Raw genomic sequence first — 23,772 nt, 5'->3', positions numbered from 1 at the left:
CACCTCTGAATTGTGCATCTTTTCACGTCTTAATGAAGGCGGTTGCTAAAGGACAGCTAACTAGGACTACAGCGTTTGTTGGGAAGATTATACGTCATCATCCGAAGCACGGCAACTGAGCCTGGCTCTCACTTATATCTGCGGTTGACCGTTGATGAAATTCAGTTAACCATGTTGTAGTTCAATATAGCATGATGTTAGCTTTTTACTTTTGCCAGTAATATAAATGAACCAGATATGATGGTTATATTACCAATTTATGAAAATTATCTTTATGAACAAAATGTGTAAGTTTCATAAACTTTATTGGACACAGATCTTATTTTTAGCATTGATCCAAAAACCCATTTAAAAATCCCATAGGCTCGACGCCGAATGAACGCATGTGCTGCTAATTTGTTGGGTTTGCCCATAAAATGATGTCACAACTGCACCAGTCTATTCTAATAATCACCTTTTTTTTTCTTTTTAAGATTTATTTTTGGGACTTTTCATGCCTTTATTAGATAGGGGAGGACAGTGGATAGACTTGGAAACAGGGATGAGAGTAGGGAGAGACATGCGGCAAAGGGTCACGGACTGGATTCAAACCCGGGCCGCCCGCGAACATGGTGCGTGCCTTAAACCACTCGACCATCTGCACACCTCTAGTGTTAATTTTGACAGCTTTTTTAAAATTTTAGTCTTAGTCTTAATCTTGTGATTACAAGTCTTTTAGTTTTAGTAAAATTTTAGTCATTTCTACCCTTTTTAGTTTTAGTCTAGTTTTAGTCGACGAAAGCTCCAAAACATTTTAGTCTAGTTTTAGTCCATAAAAAGTCCACACATGTTAGTCTTTACTTTCAGTCCAAGCATTTATTTTTTTGCCTAAATCTGGTACCAAATCATGGTAGTGTGTTCTATACTAAACTGGGGTCCCTGCCGAGAGGCAGAAGAGATACAAATGCATTGTTTTCTGACAGATTTACCCACAGTAGAGAAATATCATATTTAGTCATTTCAGTCACCTTGACAACCTTAACTTACTTTTTTCCAGTTTTAGTCATCACAGATATATCTTAGTCTAGTTTTTGTCATGGAAAAAAAGGCTGCTGACAAACAATTTTAGTCATAGTTTTAGTTGACGAAATTGAAACTGAATTCTACTAAACCGATTTTTATATACCTGGTTTTAAAATATAATCTTTCATCCCTCTGATGTGTAAAATACAAAGGAACATCAGACATTGTACTTTTTAGCCAGCAGAAGATAAAAGAGGGATAATATTATAAAAAAAATCGGAGCACTGCATCTGCAAAACTTATACGCGTTGTCCCAGAATATGTTACCCTCATAACTACGTGACTGAAAATATGACTTTTTACTCAAAAGAGAGACTCCATCTGTGAAAACCAGAGCAGGTTTTGCAGCTGCGTATGACTCCAATATGAGAGGCACTGAAAGCAAGGAATCATCAGATTACCAAAGTTCACATGGGGATATGAATCTTGGCCTTTTCAGTCACTACAATCAGCCAGTGGTGGTCCCACTTTCATTAAAGGTCACTATTCTATCAGCACACATCTGAAAAAAGGCGGTGATCTACTCCTGCTGCTGCTGTGAAAGAGTTATATTAAATTGACCCAGAGGACAGTGAGCCCTTGCTGTGTTAATAACAGCTCAGTGAAGAATGCCAAAGCCTCGGTGAGAGATACAAATGAACTTGTTTATGAGTCACTTTATTAGTTTATGTGCTTAGAGGGGCAAAAGGGGCATTTATAGGAATTTATATAAACAGAGAATGTAACTGGATATAAACTCTGAGCTAAAGGTCAGAGAGGATATCTGAACAGTGGCGTTGCATACTCATGCAGAAACTCCACTTTAAAGCCTCATGATGATGGACGCTCTTTCAGCTGACAGCAGAAAGCCTTTAAACGAGGCTGCCAGCAACAGGTCCCATCTTTAATGCACTGGCTATTAATGGAGTGCAGGGTGTGGTGCGGCGGGAAGCCAGTAATAATCAATTTCCTGCTGCTGTAATCATAGTTCTCTGTAAGTTAATTAGCATCTGTTGAGTGTTATGGAGAGGCATCTGCAGAGAGGGAGAGGTGGTTAAAACCAGCGTGGGGAGCGTGACACAGGCAGTGGGACTGCAGTGTCGTGTCAGGGCCATTAGATTAAGGCTAACATGAGTCATTGCGTGATGGAACTAATGGCGCATCTGATGCGTGTGATTGTGATATTGTAAGATCCAATCAGCGTCACAGATGGACTGTGTCTCCCCCCAAAGACCTCTCATCTGTCTTATCAGAGTCCTCGAGATACTGTCCAATAACACAGAGGGCTCTAAAGTATCAAATCTTATCTACAAAGTGGATGAACAAGTTGCAAGTTATCTTCACTCAGCTGGAGTATAAAAAAGGAAAAACGCCAGAGGGACGGGGAAAATTCAATAAGATACAGACTAGAAAAAGCAAAAGACAAAGAGAAGTGGTTTCTAATTTGCTGATACCGCTCTGGCTGACTGAAGAAGGTCCAATGGCAACAACTGAACACATCGTTGGAAGTCAAACAGACTGAAACCATCAAAATACGGAGACACACAAAGTGATTATCGATTTGCTGGTTTAACAACCAAATTACAATGGCAGTTACTTTTAATGGAGAAAGAGGGAAGCCGATACATTGGCTGTGTTTTTGGGTCACACTGTGAAGCTGAGTCTGGCTGGGGGATATCGTCTTAAATAAGTGTTTGTTTTGTGTTTGTGTGCAAGACAGTGTGAGCAATTCTGACAAATAACTCTTTAAGAATTTGCTGGATGAACCAGACAGTGAGAGTGCAATGGTGGGTCAAGAACGAGCGCCTGGGTGGTCTTTGTGGTAGGGTGGCTGGTAGAAATCTCACATCTTTAAAGGGAAAAACACACTTTTTAGTATTTTTGCACATGCAGTTGGGTAGCTAGCACCCAAATGCACCACATAACATGAAATAAGCCAATGCATTCCTTTGTCTGTGACCTTTCTATGTGTGGAAACACAAAATCTGCCTGACTGTTCAGAATCTTGTGATGTCACATGTCATTTTAGTAATACCCTCCGCTCACCTGGTCTCCCCACACTGATCTCCCCTCACAGCCATTGAGGCACACAGCTGTACTCACGTTGGCACACCCCAAAGAAGAGAAGGGTCAGGGTAAGGACTAGCTCATTTGCATTGAAAGAGACAAACACCAAATTCGACCATTCTACAAAGGCTGTTTACAGCTGGTTTATATTCCTCTGGTGCTCCGCCCAATTTATATTTGACCAAAGCAAGGCACAGATTTTTTATTTATACAATAGGGGATTGTTTAAAAGGTAGAACAATGTTATAGTATGACCCCTTTAATGATGAAGGTGCAGGGTTTGTAATAAATTTAGATTACAGAGCTAGTAAGGGTTATTGGGGTCAAATGATGCACTGCAACTTCCCATTATAAGGTTGCATTGACCTTTGACCTTCTTAATCTAATCAATTTACCTTTAAGACCAAGTAGTGGGAGAGTCAAATGGTATTAATACTGTCCCAATATAATTTCTGCTGTTGAATCGATTCTTAGAAAGTGGTTAGAAAGCAACAGGACCAATCAGCGTCGAGGGGCAGTACTTTCAGGTTCAGCGGAGTTGTGACGTAAGCAAGCAGCGACAAGAGGCCGGTGCAATTATGGTGGAAGAGATTAGCGTGGATGCTGCTAGAGTGTCTGTTTTATCAGAACTCGACAGCATTTCTTCGTTGAAAAAAGAACAAAGAACAGTATTGTGATGTTTTCTTTTAAAAAAACGAAAAAAAATCGTGTACTGACATGTCTACAGCCACTGGTTCGCGTTATGCAGTTGTCTACGGACTTTACTCCTTGGTAGCGGCTACGTCATGTGTTTTTTTGATCTGACTGGCCTGCAAAGATCTGACAGACAGAACGTTCATCCAATCACTCTTTTTTTCAAAGGCTTTACCAAACACCATTTACAGGACGGTTTACAGATGGATGTGTGAAACAAATCCATCTGGCATGTCAGGTTACCTTGGGCTATTACGATATCAAAAAATGTAAGTGTGATTAAGAATCAGAATTTTTGTACTGAATCACAATTAATCACATTATTTTTATTGCATTCAAAACAGTTAGTTTTCGAAGGTAGGTGGCTCCCTGTTTGGATACAGAGCTGCTTTATGGGCAGATTGAAGATTTTAACATGAACTTCACAGAAAAAGGAACTTGTGATGGATTGAAAAGAGCCGAAATTCACTCTAAAACTATGGAAATTAAAACTGATTAAAATTCTACAAGCGTTAGGGTAAGGGTTAAGGTTACAGTTAGCATATCAAAAGTTGAAAGTTAAAAACATGAAATCTGAATAAAAAACATTTAATAAAGCTGAAACACACAGTCTAATTACAGGAAAATTGCAATTGCAATTTTAGCTTGTGTAGCTCCACTAGCTGTGAAAGTTATGTAGATGACAGACCTACTTAGCTTATATAGCTAAAGTTAAGCTAACATTGCAGCTACATAAGCTACATCACTTCGTAATCTGGTAGTTTATGCATTAAAAGCTACATCTACTAAAGCTCACATTGCCAAAGCTAATTAAGCTATAGATAACACAGCTAATTAGCTAACAGAACTACATAGCTAACGCACCTAAAACTAAGCTCACAAAGTAGCTATATCAGCTACATTGGACAGTAACCTGGTAATTTAGGCATTAAATGTGACATCTGGTAAAGCTCGCATTGCTAAAGTTAACTTAGCTATATATTACGGATCTATCTAGCTAAGAGAACTACAAAGCTAATGTAGCTAAAGTTAAGCTCACAAAGTAGCTATGTAAGTTACATTACTAAGTTGGTTTTAGCTTTGTTCATGTTTACTAAAGCTTACTCTGCTAAAGCTAACTTAGCTATAGATAATGGAGCTATGCAGCTAATGGAGCATCATAGCTAATACAGCTAGAGCTAAGCTCACAAAGCAGCTATGTAAGTAACATAACTATGTTGGCTATAGCTATTTTTAGGTTTACTATAGCTTACTTTGCTAAAGCCAACTTAGGTATAGATAAAAGAGCTATGTAGCCAATGGAGTGTCATAAGCTCACAAAGCAGTTATGTTAGTAAAGTATCTATGTTGGCTTTATGTTTTTGTTTACTTAAGCTTACTTTGTTTAAGCTAACTTATCTATAGATAACAGAGCCTTGAATCTAATAGAGCTACATAGCTAACGCAGTTAAAGCTAAGCTGACAAAACAGCTGTGTAAGTAACATATCTACATTGGCTTTAGCTATGTTTATGTTTACTAAAGTGCTAACTTAGCTACATCGGCTTATGTAGTAACATTAATTATATAGTCAGCATAACTATGTTAGCTTTAGCTAAAAATAATAAAGCTAAAGGGAGCCACGGTTCATGTACCTACTCCTAAAATGGGTCTATGCATAATTTAATCCCAGATTAGAGCTCTGGCCCTTTTCTTTGTTTTATTTATGAAATGTTTCTTAGTCTGTAATGTTTTCAATGTGCTCATTCCATGAATTAAAACCGCCAGAGTTTGTTTATAATTACAGTTGAATATTTCTGAGATATACAGCATCCCGTGTTGCATCCCCCTCTCAGATCTTGGGCCATACTGCCCAGCTTTAAGTATAAATACAGGTTTGTTCCAAATTTGACAAAAATCTCTCCATGCATCCTTGAACTATTGCCCTTGTTCTTACAATATATTCAGTTAATCCATGAGTCAGAGTGGATATTAGTGCAAAGTTTGGAAAGAATCCTTAAAAACCTTCTTGATATCGAGTTCAAACAAAGGCCCAGACGAGGGAACATTCAAACCCACATAGGTGTAATGCCTCTGACCCTGGTTATTGCCAACACAGACATAACAACCTGTCTCATAATCTGCCAACCTTTAATTAAAGGTCTGTGATTATGTTTCATTGCTTTATGTAAGACTTGTGCTTGATCACCATTATGACATAAATGTATTGACTACACAGTTTGCATGAGTTTTGCTGGTTTAGCCATCTAAACTTTATGAGCCCAAATATGTGCACCATAAAACTTCAATCAATATCCCGGCCTTTAACCTATGAAATCACTCCGACTTCCTTTCCTTATTTTATTATTTTTTTAATAAAATGCTCACAAATCAAATAGGAGAAAGCTTAAAAAATGTAAATTTACACTAGAAAGAAAATGAAACTGTTTATGTGATTACCATATTCATCAGCCAATCTGCAGAGCAGTGAGGAAGAGAGGGAGAGCCCACTGCTAATATAGTCAATAACAACTGCTGGGCTGGAGCTGTGTAAACATCAGCTTGTCTTTAGTTGTTTACAACATATGTTGTAGTATCAAATTTTTACACGAGAGCTGAGAAAATTTCAGTTTTCATGATTGTAACTTTAATTTCAGTCTCCAAAGCCAGCACAAGCAGCCGAGTCCTGCCAGTCTCTCACAGAGGGTCCTATTTCTTTATCTAGATCATCCTGCAGCAGACTCTGAGAGGTAGAGCTCACCTTCTGTGGATGCATGCACGAGTATGAAACTCCATTATTTCTCACACTTTCATAGATTCTACCATTGCTCTTTCTTGGGACTGCTGCTTGAGTTAATCTTTATTTTGGTTTCTGGCTACTTTTTTTTACATTTGAACCAAAACACATTTCAGCACTAAATGCATGGAGGTCACTTTTTCGGACTTGACTTCATTTCTCAAAATGTGTGGAAACACTATTGAGGCTTTTCCCCTATGACTTTTGGCCATGCTGATCCAAACCAAACCATGCTGATTTACCTTTCCATCACCAGCTTGGCCACACCGGGCTACACTGAGAGCGAACACCCCGCCTCCAAGCACACCGTGATGATGTCCCAGTGGTTCATCATCATTCAGGGTTGCCTGCAGATGTGTTTAAGAAGCAACTGATGGCAAACTTTGAAATACCTTGTGGCAGCAGCATGGACAGGCATGATGTGAGTGGACAGCTAAACCAAGCACCTTAGAAAGTGGTGGTGGTGCCACTGATGGGCCTCAAACGTCCTCTTTAACAGGGGTTCTCAACCTTATCAGCCTGCAACCCCCAAAATGAAGGTGCCAGTGACCAGGGACCCCCACTGTACCTGAAGGTGGCTAAACACAGCCACACATTCAAGAATAGTCCTGTGCAGACAAGGCCGCACATTTGGGGGGGAAAAATGGGAGAGATTCCTGGGGGCCCAGCCAAACTGGGGGCCGGCAAAATCATAGTCCATTGTAAAGTTAAGCTTTGGTATTTCATATTTAACCTGAATAATAACCTCTCTTATCAAAGAAACAAATTTTAATTCATTTGTGTAGTAAGTAGCCCTCTTAAAAATGTAAATCCTGTTAAAACAGAATTAAAACACATTAAAAATAGCTAAAATGGGATAATAATGGCAAAAATGCTGGTAAAAGTGGTGAAATTAGATTTAAAAAGAAGCAGAGATGGGTTAGAAATGCCAAAATGTAGATAAAAATGGCAAAAAAATAACCTGAAAATTGCAAAAATGGGTTAAAGTGGCAAAAATGGGCATATAAAGTGGTAAAAGGGGATTCAAAAGTGGCTGAAATGCATTAAAGTGGCCAAAAATAGGTACAAATTTGGTGAAATGTGATGAAAATTTATAAAAACTGGCAAAAAGGGTAAGCTGAGGCAGAAATAGTCAGAATCTGGCAAAAATTGGCATATCAAATTGTGAAATGTGGCTTAAAAAGTGATAAAAGGTGTTACTAGTGGCAATAATGTGTCAACAGAGCAAGTTGCAAGATTTGGTTTAGAAGTGGCAAAAACAGGCAGATAAAAAAGTAGTGGAAAGGGTTTAAAATCGACAAAAAATGGGTTTTAAGGCGCAAAAATTAGTTAAAATGAGGCAAAACTGGTGTAAAGTGGCAACAGTGTTATTCAAAAATGTTCTTAGTTTTTTTTTTGGCATCTGGAGAGCCCCTCTTAGTGTCTCGTGACCCCCAATGTTGAATCACAATATTTTATTTAATGACATTTATTCTACCCATAATAACGTTGTTCCACCAGTGACTTAAGAAAAGAGTTTTTAAAAGAACAAAATGCATTGATAACGGACCTTTTGTTGATATTGTTGAATGTGGCTCTTAATTATGCCACGGTGAAAGGAGCCCAGGACTAATGAAGCATTTTGTGGTTCAGGTAGTGCATTAAGGTAGCGCTAGCATAGACTGATGAGTCTCAGTTGTTTAGCTTTATAAAAGCCTACTGATTCATAGCTGTGTTGCTTAAAAAGCCAATCGTATTCATGCAGGTGTGCTGCGCTGACATTCTAACCCTATAACTCCAACCTCCACAACCTGTTGTTCTGATGTTGATGTCTAATGCAGACCATGTTTTCTGCTGCAGCTCTGCCTGCACTCAGACCTCCTCATTATTATGTGATGTTGATTTAATGTGATAAAATGATCATGTTCAGGTTTAAATAGGAATAAAGAAATGGACAATTCTTTGATCCAAGTGTCTCTGACTGACATCATCTTGACAATGACTACAGTCAGGAGCATGAGATGTAGATAGCACGGTTCTCTGCATTGGGACAAATAATGGAAAGGCGCTATCATTAAGTCACACCTGTGCCTTTCCTCTTATGATTCTTCATGATGTTCTTGTTATGTCAAAGTGTCTGCAGTGGGAAAGGTTCATGAATAATGCTGCAGGAGAGTTAATGACTCAACGTGCTGTTACCTACGTTTATAACATGCTTTTCTTTGTATTAAACACTGGTAAAGGCAGAGGTGTTTAATGAATTATTATTTTGCAGATGAGCGTGTTTCTTTCTAAGGAATGTGTTTTTCTTTGCAGGTATTTTAATTTTGTATGAAGCTGTGACCTTCTATGCTTCAACGAGGAGTGATGCTCTTTGTTTCCTGTTATACAATAAAGGCTGCCAATTCAAGGAATTTTTAATCAATATAATTTAATGGGCTCTATTTTTTATTCTTTCACTTGTTAAATACTTCTTTAAAGTCAATTTCAAGGCTTTTACAAGATGTAGCTATAATGAAGCTGATCACCTCTGTCTGCAGCCTAAAGAAGAAGAAGAAGAATTATAGATGCGTATTAAAATGCCAGCAATTAAGTATTAAGCACATTAGTGTAGGGGATCAAATCAAACTGAAAATCTACAGCTGCTGCAGGTTAGTTTTCATTCACTCAAAAAAAGAAATCAGTGGTTAAGGGCAGCACCTTGTGAAAGTCCAGCATATTTTATATATCTATACTTTTTCTACTCATTTATTTTCCTTTATTGTTTGTTTTTAAAGTATCAAGAGGGTCTCACCTCCATAAGTGCAGAATAGCTGCAGTTGTTATAAAATCCACCTGTTACGGGTTTCATAATCATGATCTCAAAACCAATGGAAAAAAATCCTGATTATGATTTTTACCATAATCTAGCAGTCCTACCTCAAAGTCTGATCTGTCCAGCCCCACTCTTGCCTGGATGGCAAAATGATACATAAACAAATGCCTTTCATTCGTTAGAACATTTGCACTGTTGAGCCCACTGAAAAGGCTTAAGTGTCACATATTATGCAAAATACACTTCTTCAGGCTTTTCTAGCCAAGATATGTGCTCCTCGTTTCCACACTCCCCCCAAAGATCAGAAACCTCTCCTCCTGGAGAGATTTTGTACTGCTCTGTGAAACTAAATAAAAGAAAGCATGTTGTTGAACGAATAAGGATGACTTTAGTGATCCTTTGATCAGGTTACGCCGCCCCCTGTAGGAGATTCCAGTGCAATATAATCAGTATGAGACTATCTCGCTCTGAAATGATCGGCATCAGTGGCAAAAAAAGAAAAAAAAAAAAAAAAAAACATGATTGGGCATCCTCACTGTATGTATGGAAAAATGTTATTGCTTTCTGCTATTTAACTTTGTTAAGAAAGAGAATTCCACAAATGTATTCACCCAACATGAACCTATAAATTCACAATTCATCAATCCTTCAGTGTTCACTTGGTGCACATTAACAGCAAATCTTGCCTCAAACAAAATAAATGTTCAGGGAGTAATTTTGGTTTAAACACACCCCTGCTGAGCGAGTAATAGAGAGTTGTTAGGCTGGGACTCATGCAGTGGACCCCATAAAGACAAATATTACAGGGATCTGACCCGCTGCCAGCATGTTGTTGTTCATTTGAGATGAATTATATGGTTATTACAGGGGAGACAGAGCCGTCTATGATAGGAATAGTAATGGCTGGACTGTCAGCAAATGAAATTACTTCAGGTGAATTAAATTACAGCAAAATTAAACTGTTTGTAATGTTCCTAAGGACCACCTAAGGAACACTAGTCATTAATCCGGTGTTTATTTATCCACAGTGGGTTGCTTCTTTATAGTTTACCCCACTTCACATCACTACACTTTTTTTCTCGCAGTGCTCGAGGGAATAAAAGGGAGAACTTCAGTCTGTAAATATGTCCTCCACAGGATATCCGCACTCCCTATACCAGAAAGGTCATTTAACTCACCATCTACACACGCCGGCCTCGCCCTGGTGGTCCCGGCGATCTGGCCTCTCCTGCAGGCGCAGCGGGCCGTCTGCCTGGCGATGGTCCGTCTGGGAACGCTGCTGTCTCTGTTGAGCATCACTATCTCACAGGTTCCCACCGCCAACTGGCCTGCCAAACACAGCAGCAAGAACAAAGTACATCACATTAGCATAATGAGACTGTAATGAACACATTACAGAGGAGCAACTGGTGTGCGAAGGTACAAACAACTGGCAGCCTGGACACAAGGCTCTTTTTTCTGCTCTGTGTACCACTCAACACTTTAATACTCATTTAAAGCCTCAGATAGAAAATGGAAAACTGAGTTTTGGGCTTTACAAGCAGCAGGTCTGAAAGAGTCTCCTGTATGAATACAGCATGGCTGGCTGCTCTGTTGATAAACTGTCTTATTGTTGGTGTTTGGAAGGAAAAAATCCTCCAAGTATCTGTTAGAAAGAGCAGTTTCTGTTTGGTAACTCATAACAGTACCAGGAAGAAGTACAAGTCCAAACTCTGAAATAGGAAAGTGAACCTAAAGGAAAACCAACAAGGGGACTGCTTGTCTGAGTGCAAAAGAAACCAAATTAGATGGTTCCTTTACTTAAGGTATTAATTCATTCAGAAACTTTCATAATTCAGTTCCATTCATTGTAAAAAGGGGTATACCTCCTCAACTTAATTGTCCATTTACTCCTTAAGAGCATACGTACATATATCAGGCCTGTGCGTTAAGACTTTCCCAGGCCAGGAGCAAACATGCAATTACCTTCCATTGTTTTACCATGGCAATGACTGGAAAAAGAGCCTACTATCAAATAGTTAACGTTGAATTAATCTCAACCACAGCCACGAACAGCTGAGCCCATGAGAGCCCATCAGCTTATGATAGCCGATGAGATCTCACCTTATTGCTTCTCATTTTATTTTTAACAGCCATTTATTGCCAGAGCCTATAATTTGTGGCTTCCAATATAGCCAGGGCACATTCAGATATGTTATATTGAATTTCCAGGCCAATAATTTCTCGATCACTTACCAGTCCAATTAGCGAGACTCAGGAGAACTGAGAATAATGTTGATGCTAAGACCGTGTCTATGGCTGGATTGTTTTCTGACCTCTTCCCGATGTCTTTTTAGTCATTAAGAAAACTTAAAATGTCATTTAATTCATAGCTTTCAGTGATTGCACACTTATGAGCCACCCCTGGAGACAAAAGCTTCATGATGCCTTTAGTTTTAGAGAAATTATCTCTGTTGCCACCTATGTTTTTTTAACCAGTTTTCATTTCTGTTATTTCAATGAAGGAAAGTTGTTTAACTGGATGCACCAACCCAGTGGTTCCCAGCCTTTTTTCTTGAATATAAAGCCACTGATTACTGTCAATAATTCAGATTCAGATTCAGAAAATGTTATAATCTACAACAATGGAAAATTACCATTGATCAAATGATCTTGATCTTAATTTTAACCAATTTTTCCACTCTTTAACCACTTTTCCCCAATGCTTCCACCCATCTTTGACACTCTTTCCACCTATTTTTGCCACTCTTTAACCACTTTTCACCATTGTTTCCACCCAACTTTGCAACTGTTTCCACCCATTTTTGCCTTTTTTAACTGCTCATTAACCACTATTTCAACCCATATTTGCCACTTCTAACCCATTTTTTTTTTTTGCTCATTTTCATTTTTTGTCTCTTTTTGCAGTTATTAACTTGATTTTCCTGTAGTCATTCCAGTTCCCTGTACTCTATTCTCTGGCATCCTGATGTTTGTGCACATCATGGCTTAGCTCTGAAGTTTGGCTTCATACTCCCAGTGGTTTAGTTCCATAGGTCATTCTTTTTTTAGAAAAGGAGTTTACATTTTGAAAAAGGATATACTATTACATTGCAACTTAAATGATTGTCCTCCATAGACCCCTCCATTTGGCAAGACCCAAGAAAGCGTCCCCTTTGTCCCCCCTTATGGACGGCCTTGAAGGTAGCTGCCACTGTCCCAAGCTCTTCTTTGCTCTCCAAGCCTTAGCACTAGTCCTTAGTGACTGAAAGATATGAATGGTAGCAGATCATGGGATTGCACCGCATCCATATAAACTATTCCTACATTTACCAGATGTCTTTGAAATGTGACTGCTCAATAATGCTTTAGCTTGTAAATGGAAAGTACACTGCCCTCAACCCTGCAAATCTTGTGGTTTTGTTAGGACTATGTAGTTGGGAAGGTAAGACCAAGGAGGTGAGTGTTGGTCGGTGGAGGTGTTGTGGGTAATTTGGCAAAAACTCAATTGAAGGGTGGTCCCAACTCAACAATACTGGGATTATCTTTGCTCTTGCTGCCAGTTGGTCTACATAGTTGGGTTTTGGGGACCGCGGGGTAGGGTATTAGCATTGCCACTATCTGGGCCTTGCATGTAGAAGCAGAGTTTGTTTAAGGGGGCAGTGTCATTTGGGTTGCAATTGCACCTAAGAGCCATGTTGTAACTTATAGGTAGCACAAAGCATGGATTAAGCAGTCTGTTCACTGAGCCATTATCCCTAAGCACTATCACTATCTTGAGTTGAATTCAAATTAAAGTTATACTAAATAAAAGAACGTTATTTTAACAAATTTGGAATAGTTTTAAACTGAAATATAACCAGTAAACTTGTAGAAGATGTTCTGCGTGTGAGAGACAGAGGACAACTTGACTTCTGGGTGTCCCTGGTGGAAATCATCCTGTCTTCTGGCACTCAAAGGTATAGAGTAAATGGGCCGAACTTTATAGCACTCTTCTTGTATTAACAAATCTGAGTCTAATTCATATTCTCATACATAATAACCATGTCAGGCTATGATATTAGCTGAAATAAGGGGTTCAGTATCCTGTCCAAAGTATCTTTTTGGGATTATTTTTACAATTAGCTGATGACATGCCCTGCCCCCAGAGCCTCCGCTGCCAAACGTGCTTGGAGAAAACCATGACAATGTGTTCATTAGATTTTCAGATTTGTTGTATCCACTTAGAAAATTTGGCCTGCTGGTGGCACTGGCACGAAGCTCAAGAGGGGCCCAAACTGCAAGACATCCTCTGTATACAATAATTTGCACACAAACCTCGCCAACGGCCATCTAGAAGCCTTGATGTGGGGCAGAAATACACATATAGACAGATGGCTGAATGGACTAATCAAGTTCACAATAATTAGACCCCAACGTTAACAAGCCAAAACATTTTTGGCTATGCTGCTGTGGGAATCCCAATGCCAGTTGGTCAGTCGACCACTTTGGCTGGGACTTGAACTTTCCCAACTATTGGGTGGATTGCCATATTACTTCTAGTATTATTGATGTTGCCTAGATGATGACATTTAATGGCTTTAGATGTTAATGGCTCAGATTCCCATATGTGGGCTCTACTGATGTAGAGGTGGGTGGCAAACTGGTATCAACAGATCATCGGTATCATTGCTGCCACACAATGGCTTTTTGTCTTCACCCTTTGAAATGTTTGCTGAACTGCACACACACATGGCTAAAACAATGCCAACAATAGTTCAACCTTCCAGCTTTGATGATGGGTAAATAAAAGTTATATTAGACAGTGATTTGAGACAAAAAGCACATATTGAGTCCTGGGCTTCGTCATGTTTGGCTCTAACACTTAAGAAGATCCAGGCCAAACCACATACTCTCTGACATACTGGAACTGCTTCCTCTTCATGTTTGAGTGTCTACAGCTCAACAGATTATGGCACAGTAAATGTGTATTCTCTCCTCTTCAAGTTTGATAACTGTACATGACAGCCAAGTGTGTGTGTTATCTGTCCAGGGCTTAAGCTCTTTGAGCTGGAATGGATAGACTCTGTTGATCCTGAGCCCTGCACTACAATGATTTGCATCTCCATTGGCTGTGTTTACACCCATGACTTACTTGTCTTTAGCCCAAGATGATTGAAAAGAAGTAGGCCGTGGCTCTGCCTAGTGGTCAAAGAGGCAGCTGTAAATACTGTAACTCAGTGTATTTGCTATTAACTGTAGCTCCACTCAAGCTTAGTTAATTTAATGACCAATATGAATTTCCAACAAATTCTTCACAATAAAAGACCCAAGTTATTATGTTATTCAACTGCTTTTTTTATGAAAGAGCCATATCAACAACTTGGGTGTTCTCATGAGCAGCTTAACACAACCCAGCAGGAGAGAGACAACATTAAAAATTACATAGATTGGCTAAATGTATTCAGAACTATCCCACAGAGACTCATAAAAGTACATTTTTGAGTTGAGTATTGTATTACAGGCTTAAACGCTCACTGGCCACTTTATTAGGTACACATCTTCAGTTGCTTGTTGAATAAATCAGTCAATCCTGTCCACATACCTAAATGCACTGAGTTGCTGCCAAGTAGACGTGGTCAAGAAGACTTGCTGACGGTCAAACTGAGCATCAGAATGAGGAAGAAAAGTGGCATGGTTGTTGGTGCCTGGCAGGCTGGTCTAAATATTTCAGAAACTGATGAGCTACTGGGATTTTCATGCACAAGGTTTATAAAGAATAGTCTGAAAAAGGGAAAATATCCAATATCCAATATCCAATACTGTGTGGAAGAAAATGTATTGTTGATGTCAGCAGTCAGAGAAGAATGGGCAGACCAAGGTATGCAGAATACCTACCCAGCTAGGAACAGGAAACTGAGGCTTTAAGTCACACAGGCTCACCAGTTTTGACAATAGAAGATTGGAAACATGTTGCCTGGTCTGATCAGTCCAGATTTCAGCTGTGACATTCAGATGGTAGGGTCAGAATTTGGCATAAACAACATGAAAATATGGACCCATCCTGCCTTTTATCAATGGTGTAGGCTGGTGGTCGTGGAGTAATGGTGTCAGCGATATTTTCTTAGCACACTTTGGGCCTCTTAGTATGAACAGAGCATCGTTTAAACGCCAAAGCCTTCCTGAGTATTGTTGCTGACCATGCCCATCCCTTTATGCCCACAGTGTACCCAACTTCTGATAGCTACTTCCAGCAGGATAATGTCCCAAAGCTCAAATCATCTCAAACTGGTTTCTTGAACACTGTACTATGATGGCCTCCACAGTCACAGGATCTCAATCCAATAGAGAACCTCTGGAATGTAGTGGAACGAGGGATTTGCATCATGGATGTGCAGCCGACAAATCTGCAGGAACTGTGTGATGCTATCAGTGTTAATTTTGGCAGCTTTTACCCACGCCGATAAAATCGGCAGGGGGGTTAAGTAAAGGGTTCCGTATCTTTGTTTGTTTGTTTGTTTGTTTGTTTGTGTACAAGATAACTCGAGAACGGAAAGTTGGATCTTCACCAAACTTTCAGGGAATATTGGGATAGTGACAGGGAAAAATTAATTAGATTTTGGTTATGATCACAACTGTTTGGTTTTTCTCGCACTTCGAATTTTGAACACCATAGTGATCAATGTGTGCGTGAGTTCCTCGGTGGCGCTGCTTAGGCGTGGATCTGCTGCCTCAGATGGCCATTCTAGTTTTAATTTTAGTCTTAGTCTTTAGACGAAATGTCTTTAAGTTTTAGTCCCATTTTAGTAATTTCTGTCCTTTTTAGTTTTTAGCCAACGAAAACTCAAAACATTTTAGTCTAGTTTTATACCATAAAAAGTCCTCACATTTTAGTCTTTACTTCAAGTCCAAGCATTTATTTTCTTGCCTGAATCTGGTACCAAATCGTGGTAGTGTGTTCCATGCACCCTGCCAAACCTGGGGTCCCTGCTTTCTACAGCTGAGAGGCAGAATGGCTACAGCGGCATTGTTTTTGACAGATTTACCACCAGTAGAAAAATATAATGGATTTTGAATGTGCGATCAAAACTAAATCACATTTTAGTCAGTTTTAGTCATCTTGATGAAAACTAAACTCATGTTTAATCAGTTTTAGTCATCACAGATCTATTTTTGTTAGTCTTAGTCTAGTTTTTGTCATGAAATGAAAGGGTTGACAAATAGTTGTAGTCATAGTTTCAGTCGATGAAACTTACACTGATACATATAATGTGCCATTTTTACCAAGCTTGCACCGCTATATGCAACTAGATGAAACATTACACACTGCATCTTTAATATAACCTGAAACATCTACAATTCAATCGAAAAACAACCAAAATCTTCCTCAAATTCTCAAAATCTGTCAGATTGCAATGACATGTCCTGTGCACAGCCACCTTTAGTTCACCTCACAGATTTCAGGTCCAGGCTCTGGATAAAGAAGACATCTATCTTCTCCCACTGAGGCCATTTTTTGCACATTAAGACATAAGCTTTCATTGTCATGCTAAAAAGTAAAATTTCCTCTTATATCCAGCTTTTCTAGCAGATACATGGAGGTGTTTTGCCCAAACTGACTGGTATTCTAATTTTAAGGAGTCTTGTGTGGCTTTTGCTGCCACTAAAGGCAACATGATGAAAATAATCATTATGAAAAAAATCATATGAATAATAACCGTAATGTCAAAACCAATCAAACCCATTGCACTGATTATTTTTGCCATAATGGAGCAGCCCTAGTTTCAGCTGCTCTGATGAGAAGACACTAAAATTCAGCTTTCATTTTTTAATCATTAGTTAAACCACTGAACTAGTTACTAAAACATGGTCCACCAGGCAAAATAATGAGTGACTTAGTTGACATGACATTGGCTTCAAGCCGCAGTGCTCATTCAACAGACCAATTTTCAAGCAGGGTTAAGCTCTAGTGAGACGGCAAATGGACAGAATGTCTTATGCTGATGATTACCTTGCTCTGAAATCTCCACGGTGTGTCTGTGTGTGCTATTCTTATACCTCTTTCCAAGCACAGAGAATTACTTTAGAGTTCTCCGGGCATTACAAATTGATGGATGACTCCCGGGGCAGGGGGCCTGTGGTTTTGCAAGTTTTTTAAGTATCAAGTTTGTCAGAACGTAATCTCTAAATTAATTACACAGTGAGGAGAAACATACAATTCACAGGGGTGTTTTAGCTGCAAATGGACTACTTGGGAGGGGAGAGATAATACATAAATAAATGTTCTTCATCTTGACTTTATCACGTCTGGGGAGTTAAAAGAGTTGATAAAACACTTTTCAAACTTTTACTTTGCAGATTGCGTGATGGAATGAGCGAGATTCCAATTTTAATGGGTTTGGATGAATTAATTTAAGATTTGTTTGAATGTCTAGAAGCGAGAGCTGCTCTAAATTATATTAAATAAAAGTAAAACCTGTGTCACAGTGAAGAAATGAGCTTTGTGCTCAGAATTGCAGATGTAGCTGGAGCATGGATCGGATGATAAATTCTAATGAGTCACAATGAAAACTCAGCGAACAAAAGAAGAGATGTGACAATGATGTTTTCAGTGTTTGGATCCATTAAATGAAACCTCTATGTGGCCTTCTGCTGATGACAGTTTGATTGAACACTCATTGTTAAGACAACGGTTTTGTTTGGGTAAATTGTTTATAAAGTGACGGGGACGTACTTAATTGTCTTTTTATTTGGGGTTTCCTGGTGTGTTTGAGGAGAAACTGTTTACTGATAATAGTCACATGCTTAAAAGATAAACAGCCTTTAATAACTGCAAATTGCTTCAGGCTGTCTGCTGGTTTTAAAAACCAATTTGGAAATGCAAACATGGTTGAATATGAAGATGACACTTTTCCCTCGTCACCTTGTCATTTAAATCAAAGAGAGCGTGGTAGAAAGTAGCACCAAAAGACGAATCAGTGACCTGCTGAACAATGCTAATACATGAAAGTAGATCAGAGGTGGCCTGCCACAGAATTAGCTAGGCACCAAGAGAAAGGGCCCCAGTTCTGATTTATTAATGATATTAAAGCATCAGATCAGTAGCAGTGGTGCTAGCGTCCTGGCTAACAGTTTCCTCATTTTGGACCTGAAAAGTGTGCCAAGCTATTATAAGGTTCTGATATTCATATTATTTTTTCATGTCACTTTTTAACTGCTTTTCACCACTGTTTCACCATTAATGCCCCCCCCTTTCCATTTTCTCCATTTTTGAAACATCCTATTTTGCCATTTTTGCCACTTTGAACCCATTTTGCCACCTTTTTTTGTGCTGTAGTAACTAGGGTTGTTTGAAAGTCTCAATACACTAAAATATTGAGCCATTTTATGATGCAATACTGTATTTTAAAAATGTGGTATCAATATTTTATTGATTGGTGCAGTAGTTTTGTGATGATCACATTGTAATATATCACAATAGTAGGCCTGTAGTCAACCAAAGAAAAACTTGGTTGACCAAAATCACACCCAGGCACCAACCAATTGAATGGTCATTCAGGGAAAAAAATAAAAAATAATAATCACCTTGTTGGGGACCAGTTTAATCCATATAGGTTCCTTACCGCACCTGTTTGGTAGTCTAAATGATCCTAAAATGAACATAACAAGCCTTATGAAGCATTAATATATTTTTTAGGCTCATCACATTGTACTAAAAAAATAAATAATTGAGAGACTCACCGACCAGGGTGATTTGGGTTGGACAAAAGCTTTTTGACCAAACAATCAGCCAATCCAATGGAAGCAGTCAGCCCCACACAATATATCAGTATTGGTCCCTCTGCATCTGGGATCATATCGTATCACCAGATTCTTGCCAATTCACAACTAGTAGTCATCAATTTTTGCCACTTTTTATCTAACTTGTGCCTCTTTCTACACATTTAGGTCACTCTCTAGGCCCTTTTCATTTCTTCACCTGGCCATTTTTGCAACATTTTGACACTCGGAACACATTTTTGATACCTTTCCCCCCTGTTTGCCACTTTTAACATTTCAACATTTTTACCACCCATTTGTATTAGCTTTTTTCATTTGAGCCTCTTTTAACTCATTTTGCCACCTGTTTACCCCATTAGCCAAATGTAATTCAACATTTTTTCCATTTTAAATCCATTTGTAACAGTTTTTGCCACTTTTAACCACCTTTCACTTCTTTGTCCTCCCATTTTTGCAACGTTTCTGCAACTAGTTTTTGCCAATCTTAACCCCATTCAAATTTTTTTTACACTCATCTTTATCCAACTTTTTGCATTGTAGAAACCCATTTGTGCCCATTTTAATCCATTTTTGCCTTTCTTTTACCCCTTTTCACAAATGTGATCTAATAATTATGCAATCTGCCACTTTTAACCCATTTATGACTCTATTCACCCTTTTCACTACTTTGTCCACCCATTTTTTTGCAATGAAGTAACCTATTTGTGCCACTTTCATCTCATTTGTGTTTCTCTAAACCGATTTTTGCCACACTTTTACTGCTTTCCCCTCTTTATCTGCCCATTTTCACATTATTTTACCACTTTAACCCATTCTTTAATACCTTTTGCACCTGTACGCCACTTTAAACCCCTATTCATATTTTTCCCACCCATATTCGCCCCCTTTTTTAGCATTTTAGTGACCTATTTTTGCCACTGTATGACCCCTTTCCACCATTTCTCTCACAAATTTTCACTTCTATCCCATGTCAGCCACTTTTGACCCCAATTGCAATTCTGTCATTATTTTCCCCTAAAGTTGTGTCAGTTCCTTCTACTTTATTCTCTTGCATCTTTACATTTGTGTTTAGTGTGGCTTAGCTATGAAATCTGACATAACTTTCCAAGTGGTTTATTCAGTGTGCCGATCCACAGTGTTAACAAAATTATTTTAAGAAAGGGTGTTTTGAAAAAGGTTTTGTTATAATACAGTATAAATAAATAAAATTTGTTTTTTTGTTTTTTGTTGCTTTGACAAGTGCTGCTATACCAGTTCAATATCAATGGACCATGATTACTCATGGGCCCTTCATGAGTAATCATGGTCCTTCAGCCCCTCCCCCACCCCGAGTGCAACTTTGCTTCAGAGCCAACTTAGCTTGAAACCAGCACCTTTAATTATAAGCTCAATATAAATTCCACTTAAAGATCTTTATCAGACTCTAGGTCAAACAATAAAGCACGGAGAAAGTTCTGATAACTTGTTCACTTTCGTTAAGACGTGGAAATAGTAACACCCTTTCTTCCTTTTCTTCTTTATTGAATGGAGAGCTGCCAGTGAGAAAATCACTGAGGCTGGGGCTGAAATAAAATCAGCTCAGTGAAGCTAGATTAGAGGGGAGTCTGCGCTGCAGTACCTGTAAGGTCAATCTCTGGCATTCAGCTACCATCACTCCTTTATACGGCTGTTTCCTGTTCTTCTCCACACCCTCAAAGGCTCATTAAGCGAGCCGCTAACTGCTCGACAGCTTCAAATGGCTGTAATAATGGCAAAGGTTGTAAGGGTTGTTGATCAACACAAATGACTCCTAAAATCACCTTTGTGGGTGCAGAGACTTCCAAGTTTCAAAGTAAGACATCTTGGAAAAATTCCAGATATTAGACATGGGTTTTACTGATGCTTTGACCTTTCTTTAAGCAACATCATTTGGATGAAAAGGGGCCAAGGGCAAAATAAACATTTGCCCCTTTTAATGGAAACTCTGAATATCTGTGCAATAATAATATAACATCATCTTAACACACAGCAGATACAGCGAAGGTCAAACCAGGAGTAGAACCTGTCAGCAGAGGCTAAGGTGGACAGATTTTTCTAGACTTAAATTGACACTCTATCTGCTACTTTAACATCTGACTGCACTAATAGGACCAATGTTATTACAGTACCTAAAAGGTGTTCAACCCCTTGGATGTTTTACCCTTTTACTGATTTTATAAATAAATCATGGTCAATATAATGTGGCTTTTTTGACTAAACAATTTCAAAAAATTCTCTAATGTCAAAGTAAAAACTATGAATAAACAATAAAATAAAAAATGTAAGGTTAAATAAGTGACTACATAGATATTCACCCCCTTTTAAAGTGACCTAATTCAACAGAGGTCCAGCTAGTTGGTGCTAGTAGTCTCATATTTAGTGAAATGGTGATCACCAGAGTGCAGTGAATGTGTCTCAGGTGATTGTAGTATAAAGATACCTGTGTCTGGAAGGTCAAGTCACTGGTTCATAATTATTCATGGCTACCATTACACCATGAAGACAAAGAGACACTCCAAGCAACTCAAAATTTAACTGAAAAGTAGGAGTCAGGGGATGGATACAAAAGGTACTGGACATCCTCCAGAGTTCAGTTAAGAAGGAGACTAGTGAGAGAGGCCACCAAGACACCTATGACTACTCTGAAGGAGCTACAAGCTTCAGCAGCTGAGCTGGGAGAGACTCTGCAGACAACACTAGTGAAAGCTTTATGGGAGAGTGGCAAAGAGAAAGCCACTGTTAAAGAAAACTCGTACTAAATCTCAACTAGAGTTCCACAAAAGGTATGTGGGAGACTCCAGGGTCAAGTAGAAGAAAGTTCTTTTGTCTTAGGAGACACAAAGTGCTTTTTGGTCATCAGACAAGATGCTTTGCTTGGTGGACACCAAACATTGCACATCACTGCAAACACACCATCCCCACTGGGAATCATGGTGATGGCAGCATCATGAAATGGGGATGCTTCTCAGCTCCAGTCCCTGGAAGACTTGTAAAGGTAGAGGGTAAAATAGATCTAGGAAAATCCTAGAGGACAAACTTATTCCATTTGCAAGAGTTCTACAGGCTAGGAGAAGAGCATAAAGAAAAAGCTAAACAGAAATGGTTTAAAGACAACAAGGCGAATGTTCTGGAGTGGCCGAGTCAAAGCCCAGACCTCAATCCAATAGAGAATTTGTAGTTGGACTTGAGAAGGGCTGTTCACACCTCATCTCTGTGCAACCTGACAGGGCTTGATCAGTTTTGCAAAGAAGAATGGAGTAATATTGCAGTGTCCAGATGTGTAAGCCTGATTGAGACCTATCCACACAGACTCAGTGCTGTGATTGCAGCCAAAGGTGATCTACTAAATACTGACTTGAAGGGGAGAAAATAGATGTAGTCACTTATTTTACATTACATTTTTTAATTTGACTTTACCTTGTTAAAATCTGTTTTCACTTTTTACATTAAAGAGTTTTCTTTTGTATCTGTTGTCAGAAAAGCCAAATTGTATCAACCATGACCGATTTATAAAACCAATAAAAAGTAAAACATCCAAGGATGTGAATTCTTTTCATCAAACTGTATTCCTCTGCAAGGTAAAGAATTACTAGATGGGGAAGTGGGTCAAAAAGTAAAGCTCCTTAGAAGCTACAATATGGCAAAAGGTCACTGGGACGTCACAATATGTAAGTTCATACTGACCTTTGACCTTTAAAATCTAACCAATTCATTCTTGAGTCAGAGTGCACATTTGTACAAAATTAAAGAAAATCCCCTGAAGCGTTTTTGAGATATCACAGGAGTTTACAAGAGTAGCCTGGACGGACGGCCAGACAGTATGAAAACATAATGCCTCCGGCCTTGGCTGTCAGTGTTAAAGAGGCACAAAAACTGTGTACTGCCTTATTTTTCTTAGGCAGAGGGAGAGAGAAAGAGGCCATGGATGGGGGTCTTAGACTGGAGATATACTTGCTGTTTTACTTTGCATTTGCATATGGATTATGAGCATTCTTGGAGATATACCTGTGCATACGTTTAACATGTTACTGGAAAAAAACCTCATCAGAGTACACCAGAGTTCAGGCTGGATTCAACTACCTAATGTGTAGGATGTAAACTACAAACATGGCAACACCCAGGAAGGTTACTATAATGTTAAAACTGAGATCAGAAGTCTGCTCATAGTAACATCAATAATCAATAGTAACATCAGATCAGCTCAGACTGAAGACTGGTGGTCAGAACACATCAGTGACACTCCATTTTTTTCACATTTTATTTTAATTAGTAACCATGACAACTGATGACCTTAAGCTGACTATGTTCAAAGATACGATCGTTACAACAGCTGATGAAAGCAGGCAGAGCCCTCAGGAATGCCACTTTGTTTCATTTTACTTTACAATGTCAAAATATTCTCATCAGATATTTAATAAAAAATAAACTTATACAAACACCCAAGGACACACTGAGCTCAGAGTCACCAGTTTACACAGTCACTAATTTAACTCTAAAACAGATTTTATTTTCAGCTTTATAACAGGTTTATATATTGACTTTAAAGCAGACTCTATCTTTCAGCTGGTTTGAAAAACTTTTTATTGTCTCTGTGTAGAACAATGATACATTGTAAAGATGTGAAGAACTGTGAACTCAGGTTATCA

The 23,772-nt window shown here is 38.8% G+C and overlaps 1 protein-coding gene across 3 annotated transcripts in view; it reads right to left on the bottom strand.

Moving 5' to 3' along the window:
- Positions 1 to 23,772, bottom strand: part of tafa5l (TAFA chemokine like family member 5, like) — a 175,069-nt gene that overhangs the window by 112,516 nt on the left and 38,781 nt on the right. For all 3 annotated transcript variants that reach the window (XM_041798341.1, XM_041798342.1, XM_041798343.1), the window contains exon 2: positions 10,549 to 10,698. In XM_041798341.1, coding sequence (XP_041654275.1) covers positions 10,549 to 10,698 — 150 coding nt within the window. The remainder of the gene's footprint in view (positions 1 to 10,548; positions 10,699 to 23,772) is intronic.

Source organism: Cheilinus undulatus, linkage group 11, assembly GCF_018320785.1.
Source record: "Cheilinus undulatus linkage group 11, ASM1832078v1, whole genome shotgun sequence".
NCBI lineage: Eukaryota > Metazoa > Chordata > Actinopteri > Labriformes > Labridae > Cheilinus > Cheilinus undulatus.
This window is presented reverse-complemented; position numbering and strand designations above follow the sequence as displayed.